The sequence below is a fragment of the Dermacentor andersoni genome, chromosome 3 (genome assembly GCF_023375885.2).
Source record: "Dermacentor andersoni chromosome 3, qqDerAnde1_hic_scaffold, whole genome shotgun sequence".
NCBI classification, from domain to species: Eukaryota; Metazoa; Arthropoda; class Arachnida; order Ixodida; family Ixodidae; genus Dermacentor; species Dermacentor andersoni.
The window spans coordinates 204,584,544-204,600,570 of NC_092816.1; the positions used below are offsets into that span (position 1 = coordinate 204,584,544).

General features: G+C 53.5%; 1 protein-coding gene across 2 annotated transcripts in view; it reads left to right on the top strand.

The window, feature by feature from the left end:
• Positions 1 to 16,027, top strand: part of LOC126524347 (unconventional myosin-XVIIIa-like) — a 358,530-nt gene that overhangs the window by 295,809 nt on the left and 46,694 nt on the right. For both annotated transcript variants that reach the window (XM_050172677.3, XM_050172676.3), the window contains exon 22: positions 10,294 to 10,414. In XM_050172677.3, coding sequence (XP_050028634.2) covers positions 10,294 to 10,414 — 121 coding nt within the window. The remainder of the gene's footprint in view (positions 1 to 10,293; positions 10,415 to 16,027) is intronic.

The following is a 16,027-nucleotide window of genomic DNA, read 5'->3' on the forward strand; positions in this document are numbered from 1 at the left end:
AGAAGTTTGTGAGACCAAAGGCTTTCGTCCAGCCCCACCTTAATTCCACACGTACGTTCGAAATACACGAGAAAAAGTGCGACATCACCGCCTATCCTGCACGGTAGCATCAGGTCCTGTATTCTCAGTTTAGGCGCACCGTCTCCACTGGAAAGGGGACTTGAACGCGCCGAGCTGATTCGAATTTTCTCCATTTCCAGTTCTCTCACTTTAAGAGCATGATCTGGCTCCTCGCGCCTTTTTATCTCGTCTGCCTCCTCGCGCCTTTTCTGCTCCTCTTCGCGCATTTTCTTTCTCGCTTCTCCTCTAAAGAATTTCTCCCCAAACCTCTTCAACTTCCCCCTCAGTTACATATTGCGCACTCATAACGTCCAGAATGGCTTTATTTCGCCTTGCCGCGGCAACCGAAATGCCCATCTCGTGGCAAACATCAAAAAGGTCCTGTATCCTCAGCTTCTCCATCGCGATCTGACAGCTCGTCACCGGTTTTGCCTCTAAATTAGCTTTGCTTCCGAATCAGGAAATCTATGCAAGGCCTAAAACGAACTAAGACAAAACCACTAGAACCATTTCAGAATGCTTGATGAATTGACCTTAGCATGTACAGTCGCGATCAATTTGAAGGAGATCGCTCGAGCAGCGACCAAAACTAGGAGCAGCGCCACGTTACGTCATAACCGTCGGCCGAGAGAGCAACATCAGATAGCTCCCCTTTCTCTCTTTTGGTGTTCCCTGAAAAGCTGTCACTCCCGTCACCGTTCACGGCATAACCTGCGAATTCATTTCGATTGCGTTATGAGCTTTTGCACAGAGGCGTCATTGTTAGCCAAGATATGCATGAGGAAGCGACGCACACAGATCATTGCCATGAAAGGGAAACAAAGACAAAAATGTGGCGAGTTGGTCTCGGGGGTGATGGTTGCAGCCTGGAAGACCATAATAGGGGAAGAAGGCAGCGCAATTTTTATCTTCGCAGTTCCAAAATCGGCCGCTATGCTGCTTGGAAAGCCAGCCGGTCGATGCTCGCGCGATCACGTTCAATTTGATCGCGACTGTACGTGTGCAACAGGGGGTCTGGCGATGCGAAAGGCAAACGTCGGGCACTCACCCCTCCGAAGTAGCTGAGGCCGGTCGACCTCGTGGCCGCCGTTGAGCGGTATAGCGGGCGTTATCTGGCTTCGAATCCCACCGCTGCCACCACTGTTGTGACTTCGGGGTGAATGACGAGAGACGGACTCTTTTCGCAGACGAAGAAGAAACGAAAAGCTTTATACAATATTTACAGATAGTGGATGATAGCGTACATGTAGCTGTAAGAGCGCATCAGACCGACTGGGCGGCTGGAGGCGACTCTCTCTCTTCACAATGGGCCGGTTCTCCCTTAAATCCCTTTGGCGACTCCTCGTCGGCAGGAACAAGTTTGTCGACTTGTCGTCGGCAGGAACCCGTCGGGGCGGGTGATGACGTCACCTGCGCCGAATTCTTCATTCGTCGCGGAGATGGCTGGGTGCTTCTCCTGTGTCGAATTCTTGATTCGTCGCGGAGAAGTGGGAGTTTTCGACGCCTCGATGATAGGCACGTAGTATGGCATCTCCCATCGCTTCGATGATAGGCACATGGTATGGCACTACAGTATGCTGTCAACGCAAGCGCGGCGTCTGCGAAAGTCGGCTTTCCCTCATTTGAAGTATGCGTGCCATGAAGCCAGCTTTGCAATACGGTGTCAAAAATGCTCTGTGAGCTCTCGGTTGGAAATGTCTGTGTAAAAGAAAGGCGTGAATAGCAAATTTGACGCGTCGAGGTAATCAGAAACCCTTATTCTGTTTTTTTTTCTGTATTAGCAGACTGTAAAAAAAAGAAAGAACAGGTGACGTTTCCCTTCTAAAGAAGTACTTCGCAGACACGCCATACGACAAATCGGCCATTTTTCAAGTCGGCCGATTCCGCGATAAGAGGTTTGGGGCGCGTATTGTGTAGCGATCTGACTTGATTTTCTTTTTCGCCCTCTTCATCTCGGGCCCAAACTGCGCGCCGTCGTCGTTGTTGCTCGCATCAACCACTGGGCGTCACAGGTAATGAGAAAACGAGCGTTGGAGATAATAATACGCGTTCCCCGTATTCCACGATAAGCGCCGAAGTATTCGCACACGTTCGCAGCAGGCGTGCCGCAAATGGCTCGAGTTGAGTGCGACCTTAACCGCGTGGGCATTCCTTGGCAGGCACTACGCGCACCGTCAGCTTGGCATGCAAGCTGCAGGGATGCCAGTCTACGCTCCGCTTCGACACCGGAGCAGCCGGTCACGAAGAGTCTGCTACGCAAAGCCGGTTCGAGTCGATTTGAGTGTTGATCGCTGTGGATGGATCGCAGGAATGTTCGCGCTTTGCTCGAGAGCCGTTTCTCTTGAGCGAAGCATGTGTGTCGTATGTAAGAGGCATGCGGCGCAAGAAGAAAGGAAGAGGACGATGTGCGCGGATCGGTCTGAACGGCACGAGCCCTCGAGGCGCGTGACCCGAGCGGTGATCGGCAGGGAAGCGGCGCTGAGCTGGCATTATCGACTTTGCTCGGGGCCAAGAAGGTTGTAGCGTCAGCATCGCACTGGCGACGGGAGCCATGGAGGTTCGGCCAAGTCCGTGACGCGGGCGGGCCAGGGTGTGGCCGTGGACCTCGGCGACGTTGGAGCGAGGCTCCTGGGACCTACTGCAGCCTCTCACGGCAGTGCCGGGCACTCCGGGAAGGGTCCCCCTTCAGAGACAGACCGGCACGCACGATAGCCCCGGGACCCTCAGCATGCGGGTCAATGGGAATCAAGCGTGCGTGGTTTCCCCCACTTGCTCACGACGCAGAGGTTGTTGCGCGCTAAATGATGCCGCCGAGGTCCCGGTTTACTCGGCCACGGCAGTGATGTCTGACGAGGCTGTTTTCCTCGCCAGGCCTCCATGAATCACTCCCTGCAGTGCTCTCGTTTTGCGCGGGAATGCGGCCGTGCCGCTCACTTTCTATGTTCAGGGCTGGCCTCTCCCACCTTAATTAATTTGGCACGAGGGGGGCTGTGTTTGCCTGCGCTCTTCATCTCAAGCGTTGCCCTGCCCGGTCATGCGCTCGGAGTCAAGGCCAGATCTGGTTTCACTTCTTGCCTCCCAGATGAGCGCAGGCCGATGTGGGCTTACCGTGTCTCTTCTGGTTTCTATTCATAGGTGAACCCAGAAAACGCCGTGTCGACTCGAGAAAGTGCGGGGATAGCTGTACTGTGCAGCCTTGGCAAAGCGTTGTGTCGACGTCAGGACGAATCGTGTCCGCGTTGGCGGCTGAGCACGATGCTGAGGGTTAGGTCTCCGACAGCGGCGGGAGAATTTTCATGGGTGTGGAATGCAGAAACGCTTTCATTTCATTTATTGCAGCTTTAAAGGCCCGAAGGCATTGCATAAGATGGGGACTGCAACGGGGTAATACAACATACATGAAAAAGAAAAAAACTAGAAAAACGTCTGCCAATATGGTAGGGGTATCTCAGGGATACATGAATTGGCGTACAATTATCATGTAACTACTGAAACCAAGAAGCGGTAAAGTGAATTTAAAAACCAAAATGTGGGAACATAATAATACAGCAGTAAGTGTCTACTTAGAGGTAAGTGCATGTTAACTTCCTCCCACCCCTTCCCCCTCTCCACACACACACACCTTCCCCTTTGGTCAAAATTAGCTCATTCACTATGTGGTCCCTCATAGCCCATTGTGCAGATTGGGTATGTTAAACGCCGGTTACCGTGTGGTTCGAAAGAAGGAAGACGCACGCTATGTAATGAAGGTAGCTGCAATCGACGACACGGGCTCAGCCAGTGTCAGGCTCAGCCGGAAATATACTTGAGGAAGGCAGATGATAATGTGACGCTTTTAGATTAGTAATTGCGTTAGGTACATGATAAAGTTTACTGGCGCAGTACAGGGATGATTAGACATCGCTCGAAGTAACCTCCGTCCGGCAGGGTACATATTCGTGTGTGAGAGTGATGACCTTTTGGTGTACTGCGAAGTGTGAAGCTTAGACCTGTCTTATTCCTCGTCACTTTCTCTCTTTGTATATAGGAAGGGAGAAAAATAATTTTGCATGCTGGTCGTACCACAGCAAATGCGCCAAAGCGTAAAGTGAAATTCTTGCTCTTTATTTATTGAAACTTTTCTATTGCATAGCGCCTTTCAAGCTGTACACCCAACAGTAAAACGTACGGCAACTTCAAATTCTGGAAGAACAAGAAGAAACACAGAAAGGTTCACGCCTCTTTGATTTGGCTGCTAGGTTCAAAAGGCAATCCGTGCTTCAAGTATGTGTACAATAGAGAGGGCGTTGCTGTTTAGAGTTCTCTGGTAGTGACGTCAGTGCTGATATTTCGCTTGTTCGTATGCCATCACGGAAGCGTTTAGTGTAGCGCAACTAGCACAGGAAAAACGACACACACACACGCGCGCGCGCGCGCACGCACGCACGCACGCACGCACGCACGCACGCACGCACACACACACACACACACACACACACACACACACACACGCACGCACGCACGCACGCACGCACGCACGCACACACGCACGCACTCACTCACTCACTCACGCACTCACTCACTCACTCACTCACTCACTCACTCACTCACTCACTCACTCACTCACTCACTCACTCACTCACTCACTCACTCACTCACTCACTCACTCACTCACTCACACACACACACACACACACACACACACACACACACACACACACACACACACACACACACACACACACACACCGAGAGAGAGACAGACAGACACGCACACACGCTGGATTTCTCTGAAATAAATGGCTCTCGGAAGCTAGATAGCGCACTACGTTCTTGCTGTTTGTATGTGGGTCTCCCAGATAGATAGGCGCTACAGTAAAAGCCCTCGTTATCTTTTTTTTTTTCACCTCTGTCCGCTTCTCCCAACGCAGGGCGTTGCTCAGTTCTTGCGCCGGCCTGACCAATTAAGGGCTGCGAGAGGGAGAGAAAAGAAGTTATTCCTTGCTGCGCTTTGTCCGCATCACTATCCTATGTAGAGCAACAATCATATTATCACGAATACAGAGGACGCGGGACTCTACATACGAGGTCGGAGTGGTGGCTGTCTCGTGCGGCCTTCGTCCAACATTTCCCTAGTGCCTTTCGGAGTGTGCGAGGTGTCACCCCTGTGCCACACCTCCCACGCCACCAAGTGCTGCGAGGCGGTAATGCGCAATCAGAACTGCGGGACACCGCTCGTTCCTCCTCATGTCCTTGCCTCTCTGCGCCATTGTATCAACAACTAGCTTCGCTAACCTCCGCCAGACCCGGCCACTTCTTAACGGGGAGCCGTGACCACCGGTGCACACAGCCAAGGCGATCTCACGCCTGTCTGCTTTGCAGTCGTCGCATCTCCCCGGGGGGCAAAGTGCCGTCTCAGAGAGCGTGGCGCGAATGCCGCCGGTCGGGCGCCGAGACGCGGGATCGCGGCCAGCTGGCCCGCGAGCCGAATTCCCCGTCCCCCTGCGGGCCCCTTCGCGCTGCGAGCATCTTGAAGGAGGAGGGGGAGCTCGTGTCGTCGCCCCGTCACGATCCGCGTGCGATAGCGCGGGACCGCCCCGCGGAACGGGTGCGCTTCCAGACGCGGTGGCAGCCGCAGCACTCCCTGCGTTGCCGTCACCCAGACGCTAGGTTACACGCTGTATTGGCAAACAAAGGGAACGCAGCACTTCGCACGCTCGATAGCTTTTCGATCGGTTCCGCTTCTTTTAAAAAGCGCGCTGGCCCTTTTAAAGCACTTCGTGCCGACGTCGGCTGGGACTGGCGTCCAAAAATTCCAGCTTCCGTAAGGGGGCAGTCGTCAGTCTTGTCGAGCGTGGTGCTGAGGAGTTTTCTTTGTGCACTGAAACGACGATAATCACGCAGAAAATGCGCTATCGTCTCTCTTCACCAGCAAACTTCTCATTCTGCAGTTGTGACCGTTCCGATGAGGTAGGAGTACGTATCAGTAAAGGCTACTCCAAGCCGTTACAGAACGGTGTACAGGGAACAATGTACATGCTGAACAAAAACAAAATAATCCGGCTGCCAAGAGTATAAATAACATTCAACTGCAGCTTCAAATGCAATAACATTGGTCAGTTGGACAATTAAGGTGGGCTGGTGGTTTTATCCATTGCAGGTAATTTTGAATAAATGAATAATAAAAGAACTTTCTTCGGGAGAAAGGCAGCACGCAGTTTGTGCTGGTGATCAAACCTGTTCGATACGTAGGACGGCTTCCAAAGAAGAGCGCGTTTTAATTGCAGATTGTGATACATTTTATGAAAACGAACTAAACGAGACAGCTTCCAATGTAACAAAGAGGTGGAAGGCATGAAGCTGTTTTCATAGACGATACACTGAATGTTCGTTCATATTCTGAAAGAATGAAACGTGCGCTGCGATATTCGGCACATTCCAAGGTATGTATAAGAGTTCCGATGTCGGGATCCTACACAGAACTGGCATACTTGAGATTGGAAAGAAAAAAAAAAAAGGCGGGGCTCAAGTATGCAAGTTTGGTGTAGGATCCCGGCATTGACACTCTTCGAATGAACGAGATTATTAAAAAGCAGGAGTTTTAAAGGGGAAGGTGCCTTTGAAAAGTTTGAATTACCCTCGAATGTCGAACACCGTGGCGGGGAGGCATTTCTTGGAGGTTATAAGGTGGGCCTGCGAGTGACGCGTGGATTAGGCGTCCCGAGTATTAATTACAGCTTTCGCCCAGCGCGCACAGTCTTTGCACGTCGGCGCAGCGGAGCTTATGTCCACGCTGCGATTTGCCGCTTGTGCACAGGCCCGAGTACGTGCGCACACCGCTCTCTCGGTCCCATCGCCTCGGCCTTCTCGGCGGTTTGCGGTTCGCGCGGGCTTTGCTTGCGGAGAAGGCAGCCTATTTTATGCAGCGCCCAGTGTTTTCCCTTAACGCGTAATGCCCACTCGGGCGTGCAGGCTGCTGTATTGAGGAAACGGTTAAACGATACGCGGGTGGGAAGGCGCCAGCTGACCCAGCCACGCATTGGCGCCCTCTGGCTTGGTCAATCTGAAAGCTAGCGGAGACAAGGCGGCCGTGTGCTCTCGACGAACGACTGCCGCGGGATAGTGCTGTTCGGTGGACAAAAGAAGTGATTGGCGTCTGCGAGTCATTGCATTTGACGAGGACCAGTGGGACTGGCCGACATAACGTTTGCGCTAGTGGACAGCTAGCATCTGTGCGTTATGCGAGCGCGCTGCTTCTGTAGTGGTGTATGCGGACGCATTGGAACGTAGCCCTCGCCCAATTGTGGACGAGGGCGTCGCGTTGCTTACGCGAGCCGAATGCTCCTCTTTGTGCTCGGACTGCTGCACCTAGGAAGGGGAAGGAAAGCCGTTCGGTATGAACCGCAGAGGACGGCCTCAAGCTCGCGCTCGGCACTTGCGGCGTGTAAAGAAAAACAACGTTGCCGCTTCTGTACTCGCAACCGCGCCGCCCTTTGCGTAGCTTGTGCCGAGCAAAAGAGCCGCCACTCGACCGTGCGCGGGTGACGTGCACACGTGGCACCGCTGTCGCGCCACGCATGCCGCAATCGAATTTAAACTCGCTCGCGCCGTTCACGGATGCGTACGCGTAGCTCGGCACTACGCTTGTCCATCCCAGAGGTCGCGTTTCTTCCAGAGCTCCAACCGCGGTTCCTCCGCAATTTTGTCGGTTGCTCAGCCATGGCGCCCCCGCATTCCACACGTAGTGTCCGTAAGTGCAGTCGCGAGACTCGGGCAGCGATGCTCATATATATAGCACCCACTACGTTTGACCATGGCTTGCCCACTGGGAACGCGCATGATTTCAAGATTAGACCGTAAGACCCCCAATGAGAAGTTGAGCGTGTAAGCTTTGTGATGCACGGATAATCGGCAATTCTGTATTTGGTTAGGTCGTTCTGTGTCACACAGCCTCAGCAATACACGCATATGACGTTCGCCGCTGCGGTTGCGTCCCCGGTACAGGCCGCCCGTTTATGTATTCTCTTTTCAATTGCGAAATCGTAATTAACCTTCCCACAGTGCACGGACACAAAAGCGAGGAAATCGGCTTCGTGGCGGCGGGACACGCGATTAGGTGCAGTGGCAAAATGAAGGTTTCAATGCAGCAAGGTAGCTAAGATTTATGCCTGCCTGCCGTGTGATAACTGTCGCTTGCCAGACGCAAATGGGCGACCGCTGCAGGGTTGTGGAGGCGCCCTCGTGTCGGCAGCTGGATGTTAGCGCGTTGCTTTCCCCCCGATTACCTTCCCTACGAACGCCGCGAATACCCGGTTTGGCACGCTGACTGCGGCGTATACGACGCTTTATCCACCGCAAGCCCTCTGACACGACGCGACACCTGCAGACGCGACACCTACAGACGCGACACTTCAACCCGACAGGCGATGATTACTAGCCGGCGAGACTGATTGCTTCCTACGACCGCGTTTGACTCTCGCCGTTCCTCCCTCTTGACTATTTTCTGCTTCCAGCACCCGGCGCGCTTCGCCGCTGGCGCAGTTACGCCAGGCTGTGTTGGCTTTCTCGAGGACGTCTTCAGCCTGTGCCCCTGCTCCCCCTCCTCGTTTCGACCCTGCACTGGCTTTCGCTCGCTTACTTAACCGACAGCATTGTTTTGCCAGCCTGTCACTCCTGGACTTCTTGGCAGTCGGCACCGACGTGGCCGTCCTCTGCCCCATTCCGAGCCGTTCGTCTTTGCGTCCTATAACACTCGTCGGCCTTGATTTACACAGGGCACCTTTGTTCGGCGGAGCCCCTGCCGTGGTTGTTGTATTCCCACGATGACATCATTCTCCTTTTCTTCGTCGTTGCTGTAATGTTTAAAGGCAAAGACAGTCGAAGGTGAGCGCGTAGCAGATGAAACACACGACGGCATCCTCTTTCGGACTGTGGCCTCGAACAAACAGCGGCTGTTTGTCGTGAGGCAACTTCGACGGTCACTCGGGTGCAGTGGCGTCCGGCTGCTAAGCACGGATTCACGTCACGGGTTCGATTCGTGGTCGTAGCGATCTCATTTTTTCATAGGGGGCGAAGTGCAAAAAAGAAAAAAAGATCCTGCAGTCTGACTTAGCTGCACGTTAAGAAATAACCCACGCGGTCGAAGTTCTCTGCAAATGAGAAGCGGACTTGGAAAGTGCACAGTCGCAGTTGGCCTCCGGTGCCTCGGTTTTCGACAGCGCAATGCGCACTCTGGCCGACTCGGCTGCGCCATTTCTTGTGGACACTGTCGGGTTTCCCGATTTATTGCCGTGTCAGGCACGCGTTCTTTAACGATGCACCAAAGTTCGTCCAACGATGCTTCAGAGTAGTGCTGCCCGAAGTTTGTTAGACTCACGTAGCCTGCATCCGTCTGCTCTCCTTGCGCGCGGGCGTCTTTGTGTGAGAGAGAAAGAGAGTGACTGACTGAGACAGACAGACAGACAGACAGACAGACAGACAGACAGACAGACAGACAGACAGACAGACAGACAGACAGACAGACAGACAGACAGACAGACAGACAGACAGACAGACAGACAGACAGACAGACAGACAGACAGACAGACAGACAGACAGGCAGACAGACAGACAGACAGACAGACAGACAGACAGACAGACAGACAGACAGACAGACAGACAGACAGACAGACAGACAGACAGACAGACAGACAGACAGACAGACAGACAGACAGACAGACAGACAGACAGACAGACAGACAGACAGACAGACAGACAGACAGACAGACAGACAGACAGACAGACAGACAGACAGACAGACACAGACAGACAGACAGACAGACAGACAGACAGACAGACAGACAGACAGACAGACAGACAGATAGATAGATAGATAGATAGATAGATAGATAGATAATCAGATCAGATCGATCGATCTACAGGGGGATTCGCGACATGCGCGCGGCAGAACGCTAGCTGATAAATTTACGAGATTACCAAGCTCCCTGGTAATTCGTTTTAGCGCAGATTGCGTATTAGAAACGTAATTCGTGCGGTATTAGACGGCATTGGGAGGAGTCTTTTGTTCAGTGAACTTCGTTAACTCGCATAACGTCGGCGAGAGCAAGGGTTGGCCGTGCGATTTTCGCCCCAACTGCACACTTTTACATTCGTTTTTTCTTCTTTTTGATATAGCTCATGGGCTACATGTGCTCGTTAGCCTGTATTAATGCCGAATTCGTTCTTTTCTGTTCCCTTTTCCCGCGACTTGTGCAGGCGCGCTGTTCGCAGCTGCAGCAGCAAAAGGACCGCATGGAGATGGAGGCCATGGAGAGCCGCATGCTGCGCTCCTCCGCCGACCTCAACGGGGAAGTGTCGGACGAAGACGACGCCGCCGGTGAGGAAGTTTGCGAGGGTTCGGTTCGGGCCCGGCTGGCGTGTACGGTGTCTGCTCTCGACGCAGCGACTCGAGACAGAACGGGCAGAAGACTCGCAGTAACTCGGTGCTTTAATTCAGCGATGGTTTATTTTATAGAAGCCGGATCGCGGGTGTCTCTTTACCGAATGCAAATACCGTGCAAGCACGCGTAAGCTATTGAGCCGGCCAGAAAAGATGGTTCTGTCGTCGATGAGGATAGCGCCAGATTACCATCGCACTCTTGACCAAGCCTGGCTATTCTTGAGGATTAGAATGGTAATTTCTTCAGTTCGCCTGTACGCCTATGGACAAAAAAAAAAGAAAAAGAAAAAAACGATCGGGGAGCAGAGGCGAACACCTCAACTTTCTGCGCTAAGCTCTGGAAGAGATGGTATAAAAAAGGACTGGCACGGAAAAAAAAAAAATCTGTTGCAGGATAGCGCTTGCGTGTGAGCTTGACGCTATACTTGCGAGACAAAATGCAAGAGTTTTCGCTCGTTTAGAAGCAAGTGTATCGACAGTGGCTGAGCGCTTCCTCATTCCGCGCGCACTATATACTCTCGGCGCGGTGCACTGGAAAAACCCGAACGGCAGCACGGCAGCCTTGTTCTTTCTTTTTTTTTTCTCAGCGCCTTCTTTTTCGTTCACCTCTGCGCGTAACACCGCCTCCGATGCGGTCACCTATTTTTCGAGCAACAAAGAGCGCAAGCGACTTAGTCATTGTGCTATGTATAACACACGCGCAGGATCGTCTTTCGTCGCCTCGCGTACCTTCTCGGCTCTTGACAAGATGGCTCGCGTTAATTTGTCGAGAAACGGTGTTCGCGCCTGACCCGAAGGTCGGGTTGCGCGCGCATTCGTGCGTCCCCGGTTGCCGTTATGACGCCGCCGATTTCGTAGTAACTCGGGCGGGGAGTGTTCCAAGTCGGGAAGCGCTTTTGTCACCTCGGCGTTGTCGGCAACGGTGACAAAAGGCTCTGCGAGGCCACCTCGAAAAGAGTCGCCGTTGCCGATTGACGGCTGCGGTCGTTGAAGCGCGCCTTCGTCTTTTCAAGGTCGCTCGCTTCGTCACGCCCGTATACCTGAACGTTCCCCCATCAGCGGTAAACCACGAGAACAGTGCACGCGGATCTTTATAACTCACCTCCGGCTCCGCTATTTCGTTCTTGCTCTTTTAGAGCGCAGCTCTTTGGCGTCCGTTCCTGGGTTTCGCGTCGTCGTCGGCGTTGTCGTCGGCCTCGTAACCAGCTCCGCCCCCCTTTCATCCCCCCAGCGCTAGCAGCGACCGACTGATACCGCTGGATGCCGCTGACGCCGCTAGAGAGTCAAGATAACGTGACTGCATAGAACACCGTCGCCGCCATGCAGAAAGAGGAGGAAAGGGTCCCCCCCCCCCCTGTTCTTGTGTGGCGGATAGGGTGCTCTTCAGTTGCCGACGCGCCGGTTATTTCACGTAGGCCCCGGCACGTCGACGAATACGTGACCACCTTCCCACGGCTAGACCTGGTTCTTAGCGCTGCGGAAGCGAGGGTATCATATTGTTTGTGTCGGCATCGGCGGCGTTGTCCCTGAAACCAACTCCGCAGCTGGGGTTGACTCACTATCGGCGTCAGCGGCATCAGCCAGTCGCTGCTATCTCTTCCCTCCTCCCTTTATCGTGTTGTCCGCTTGCTGCGCGCGCTTCTGCCCCCATCGTTTGCCGCTGGGTGTACACGCCGCCCCCCTCCCCCCTCTTCCTGCGAGTCTCCGGTTGTCAAAGCGCCGGCTCGAACTTAATTCCTTTCTTCGCTCCTCCTCCAATGCAACCCCTGTGCGGTGGCAATCAGAGAGCCAGATCGGTGGGACGTCGTGCACTTCCTGCAATTCGCATTAACCGTCCATCGATCCACACCGATGTTAGTAGTGGGGGACTTTAATGTTGACATAAAGACAAACAGCAATTTCCTAACACTTATGCGGGAGAACATCCCGTTCCTCTCGCTCGTAACGCGTCCCACGGCTGTGACAACCTCGCGAGGCACTTGTATAGATCTCGTCTTTGAGAATCAAGCATTGGTGTACCAAGTCGAACATATATCAGTCTATTTCTCCGACCACAAAGCTTCTTTCATGACTGTCAAGAACAGTTAGTGGAGTCTTTGTTAAAGGAATACGTGTGAAAAATAAACAAAAAAATTCTGTGATAGCGCATACATGTGTTGCTCGATTTCTTTGCCTCAATCTATCGAAAAGGTGAAACAGCTTATTTGCTGCGCTCAAATTTCGCATTAGGAAGTAACGTAATCGTCGGTAATTTTTCTTTTTTTTTTTTATTCCTCGATTTTGCCCGGTCGTTGTAAATGTGCGCACGCGGAAAGCGCGCCTCGTGTTGTGCACCGAGGAATCGCGGCCAGTTTCGGCCCGTTTTACGGGGTTTGCGAGTCGGCTGCTGGGCTGGCCACAGATGCTGAGAGCTCGCTGGACGGCACTCGGCCCGGATTTACCAGAGCCACTGACTGGCGTTCGTCCAGAGCCGCGCGAAGTGTCCTCGCCGGCGATGATTGAGTGTCACGCTTATGATGCGTGTTCAGTATCGAGTGGTTCCGTTGTAGTTTTGCGTGGTGCCGGATTCGGCGAATTGTCTTTTTTCTTGTTTTCGTGGTACAGTATTTTTTTCCCCTAACGTATTTCTAGCGGTGAGAGACGGGTTGAAGTTGTGTTCAGGCGAACCTCTTGTTGGGCAGCTGTGTAGATCATTATCAAACGCATTCAGTACAGAGTATCGAGAGAGCAAGCAGACGACGCTGCAAGCTGACTTAGGACCGCTCTTTTTTTTTTCCGCAGCATTTACTAGACTTTGTACGCAGTCGCTTTTAACGGACTAATCAGCTCGCTTTCAAAATCTTCGTGTATTGGCACGTGCGCAGCAGCTTTAATTGGGGCGTGGCGCACTGTCCTGGTATTTTGAAACTTGCAGGAGTTCTGAATCCACCTGTCACCCATGTGCTACTTTTTCTGAAAACGTTTCTCGTTATTTTAAGGACATTATGCTGTGGAACTTTCATGCATCTTGCCGTACATCTCGGGGCCCTCGATGCCAGCGCTGTCGCTTTTTTTTCTCTTCTTTTTTTCTTTTGTGAGTCGCGTGTGAAGGACGAACTTTGTATACTGGCTGACTTCGGCTGGGCAGTCGCAACAAGTCGTCGAAAACTACTAATTGTAAGCAAAACACGTAATTACAGCTCATCATAATAGTGTTTATTCGCTTGAGCCGTTAGTAATAATGTGTTGCCGGAAAATAACACCTTAAGCTGCAACTGCGTGGCGCTACGACGCCCGTGGTTGCAACTACGACGCCCGTGGTTGTGGAAATCGCGTTGCCCCCGGTTCCTGCCGCGATTGAAAATACCGATCCGATTGCACCGAGCTCGGTCCCCGATGCAAGACCGCCACGCGGTGTCGTACCTGCGTGTGCGTGACGGCCGCCGTCAGCATTGTTGCCATCCCGTACACTCGTTTGCGTGGCTGTTTCTCGGCGTTCTCGCGGCTGCTGCAAATAAACGTGCGCCCATTTGGCACCAAAGCGTAACTTCAGTGTCCTGCCGACTGTTTGTCGACTCCCCCCTCTCCCTCTCCTTCTCTCTCTCTCTATATATATATATATATTGACACGTGTACTTATCTTTATCGGGCAACCACGTTTCGCCGCTTAACAACTGTAATCGCACAGCGAGGGACGCGCCTGCATGTATCCGACGTTTCTGGAAAGTTATCGACGCTTCTATCCGCGTGTCTGTTGTCGCCGAACCTTGTGTTATCAGATTTCATCGCGTGACACGAATGGTGTAGAACTTTGTGGAAGACACGCGGGTCCCATCAGTTAATCTGGAACATTCGACGACTGATCTATAAAAGCCGACGCGCTTGACCCGCTAATCAGTTTTCCGACGATCGCCGACCGTGTTCGCCGCTGTCGTTGTGCTATAAGTGTAGCCTGTTTTGTGGGCACAGGTTCGCCCAATAAAAGCTAGTTTTGTATTCCACCGTATTGCTTCTTTCTTCACCGTCACTACCACGTGACATCTGGTGGAGGTGCTTTTGGTCCATGTACCGGACACCCCCGACAAGCCGTGATCCAAGCCCGGACCGTAAAGAGAGCACCAACGTAGTCACGGACCATCGAGTAAGCCGTCGTCTACAACAGCTGCCCCCGGAACACGGACTTCTACCTGAGAAGACCTAGAAGATCGTGGCCAAGACAACCCCAATGGCTGCCCCAGCGACCCCGGTTGTCCTGCAACAACCTCGGGACCCACCGACCTTCCATGGAGCAGCAACTGAAGACCCGGAATCCTGGTTGGAGACGTACGAGCGAATCGCGACTTTCAACAACTGGGACTCCGACGACAAGTTGCGGCATGTATACTTCGCCCTAGAAGACGCCGCCAGAACGTGGTTCGAGAACAGGGAGTCGACATTGACAACATGGGACCTGTTCCGTACCGGCTTCCTGCGCACCTTTACAAGCGTCGTGCGCAAGGAAAGGGCCGAAGCTATGCTGGACGCCCGAGTGCAGCTACCTAACGAGAACGTCGCCATATTCACGGAAGAAATGAACCGCCTGTTCCGCCACGCCGACCCGGATATGCCCGAAGAGAAGAAAGTCCGCCTTCTCATGCGTGGCGTGAAGGAAGAACTTTTCGGCGCAATGATACGAAGTCCACCGAAGACCGTAGAAGAGTTTCTTCACGAGGCGACCAGCATCGAGAAGACACTCGAAATGCGGAACCGGCAATTCAACCGCCGCACGAACTCTTCCAACTACACAGGAATTCAGTCACTGGCCACCGACGACCTGCGCGAGACTATCCGAGCGGTCGTGCGGGAGGAACTACAAAAGCTGTTCCCGTCACCGCAGCCTCAAGTGGCTTCGATTGCCGACGCCGTACGTGAGGAGCTCCAACAACAACTCGGAGTAGCCCCTGAATTACCGCAGCCCCAGCCAGAAGCGATGACTTACGCCGCCGTCGCACGCCGTCAAGCTCCCCCTCCGCGACAACGCCAGGGCCCTGTAACGCCACAATTCCGTCGTCCACCGCCGCCGCCGCCAGCACGCCCACCCGTCGCCCAGCGCACCTACGCGAGGAAGACGGACATTTGGCGCGCCCCCGACCACCGCCCGCTCTGCTACCACTGCGGCGAAGCCGGCCACGTGTACCGCCGATGCCCATACCGCGACCTGGGATTGCGAGGCTTCGCCGTGAACGCACAGCGCCCGAGGGAAGGTGAACGCCCTCGTGACATCGCCGACTACCTCGCCGCTACTCAGTGGAGCCCTCGACGACCGTCCCGTTCGCCGTCACCAGGCCGCTACCTGTCGCCGCAGCACCGACCATACACCGGCCCAGCCCGGGGCCGCTCTGCGAGCCCATATCCGGAAAACTAAAAGCAGCAACCGATGGAGGTGCGGTTGCTGTTCGTCGAACTGACGAAGATCCTCCGCCGCCGACGAAGACGACTAAGAAACCATCTCGACGACCTAATGACGACACGCCGCCGTCCCGACGAAGTCAGGAAGCCAAGACTACACCGACGAAAGACGACTTGACGAAG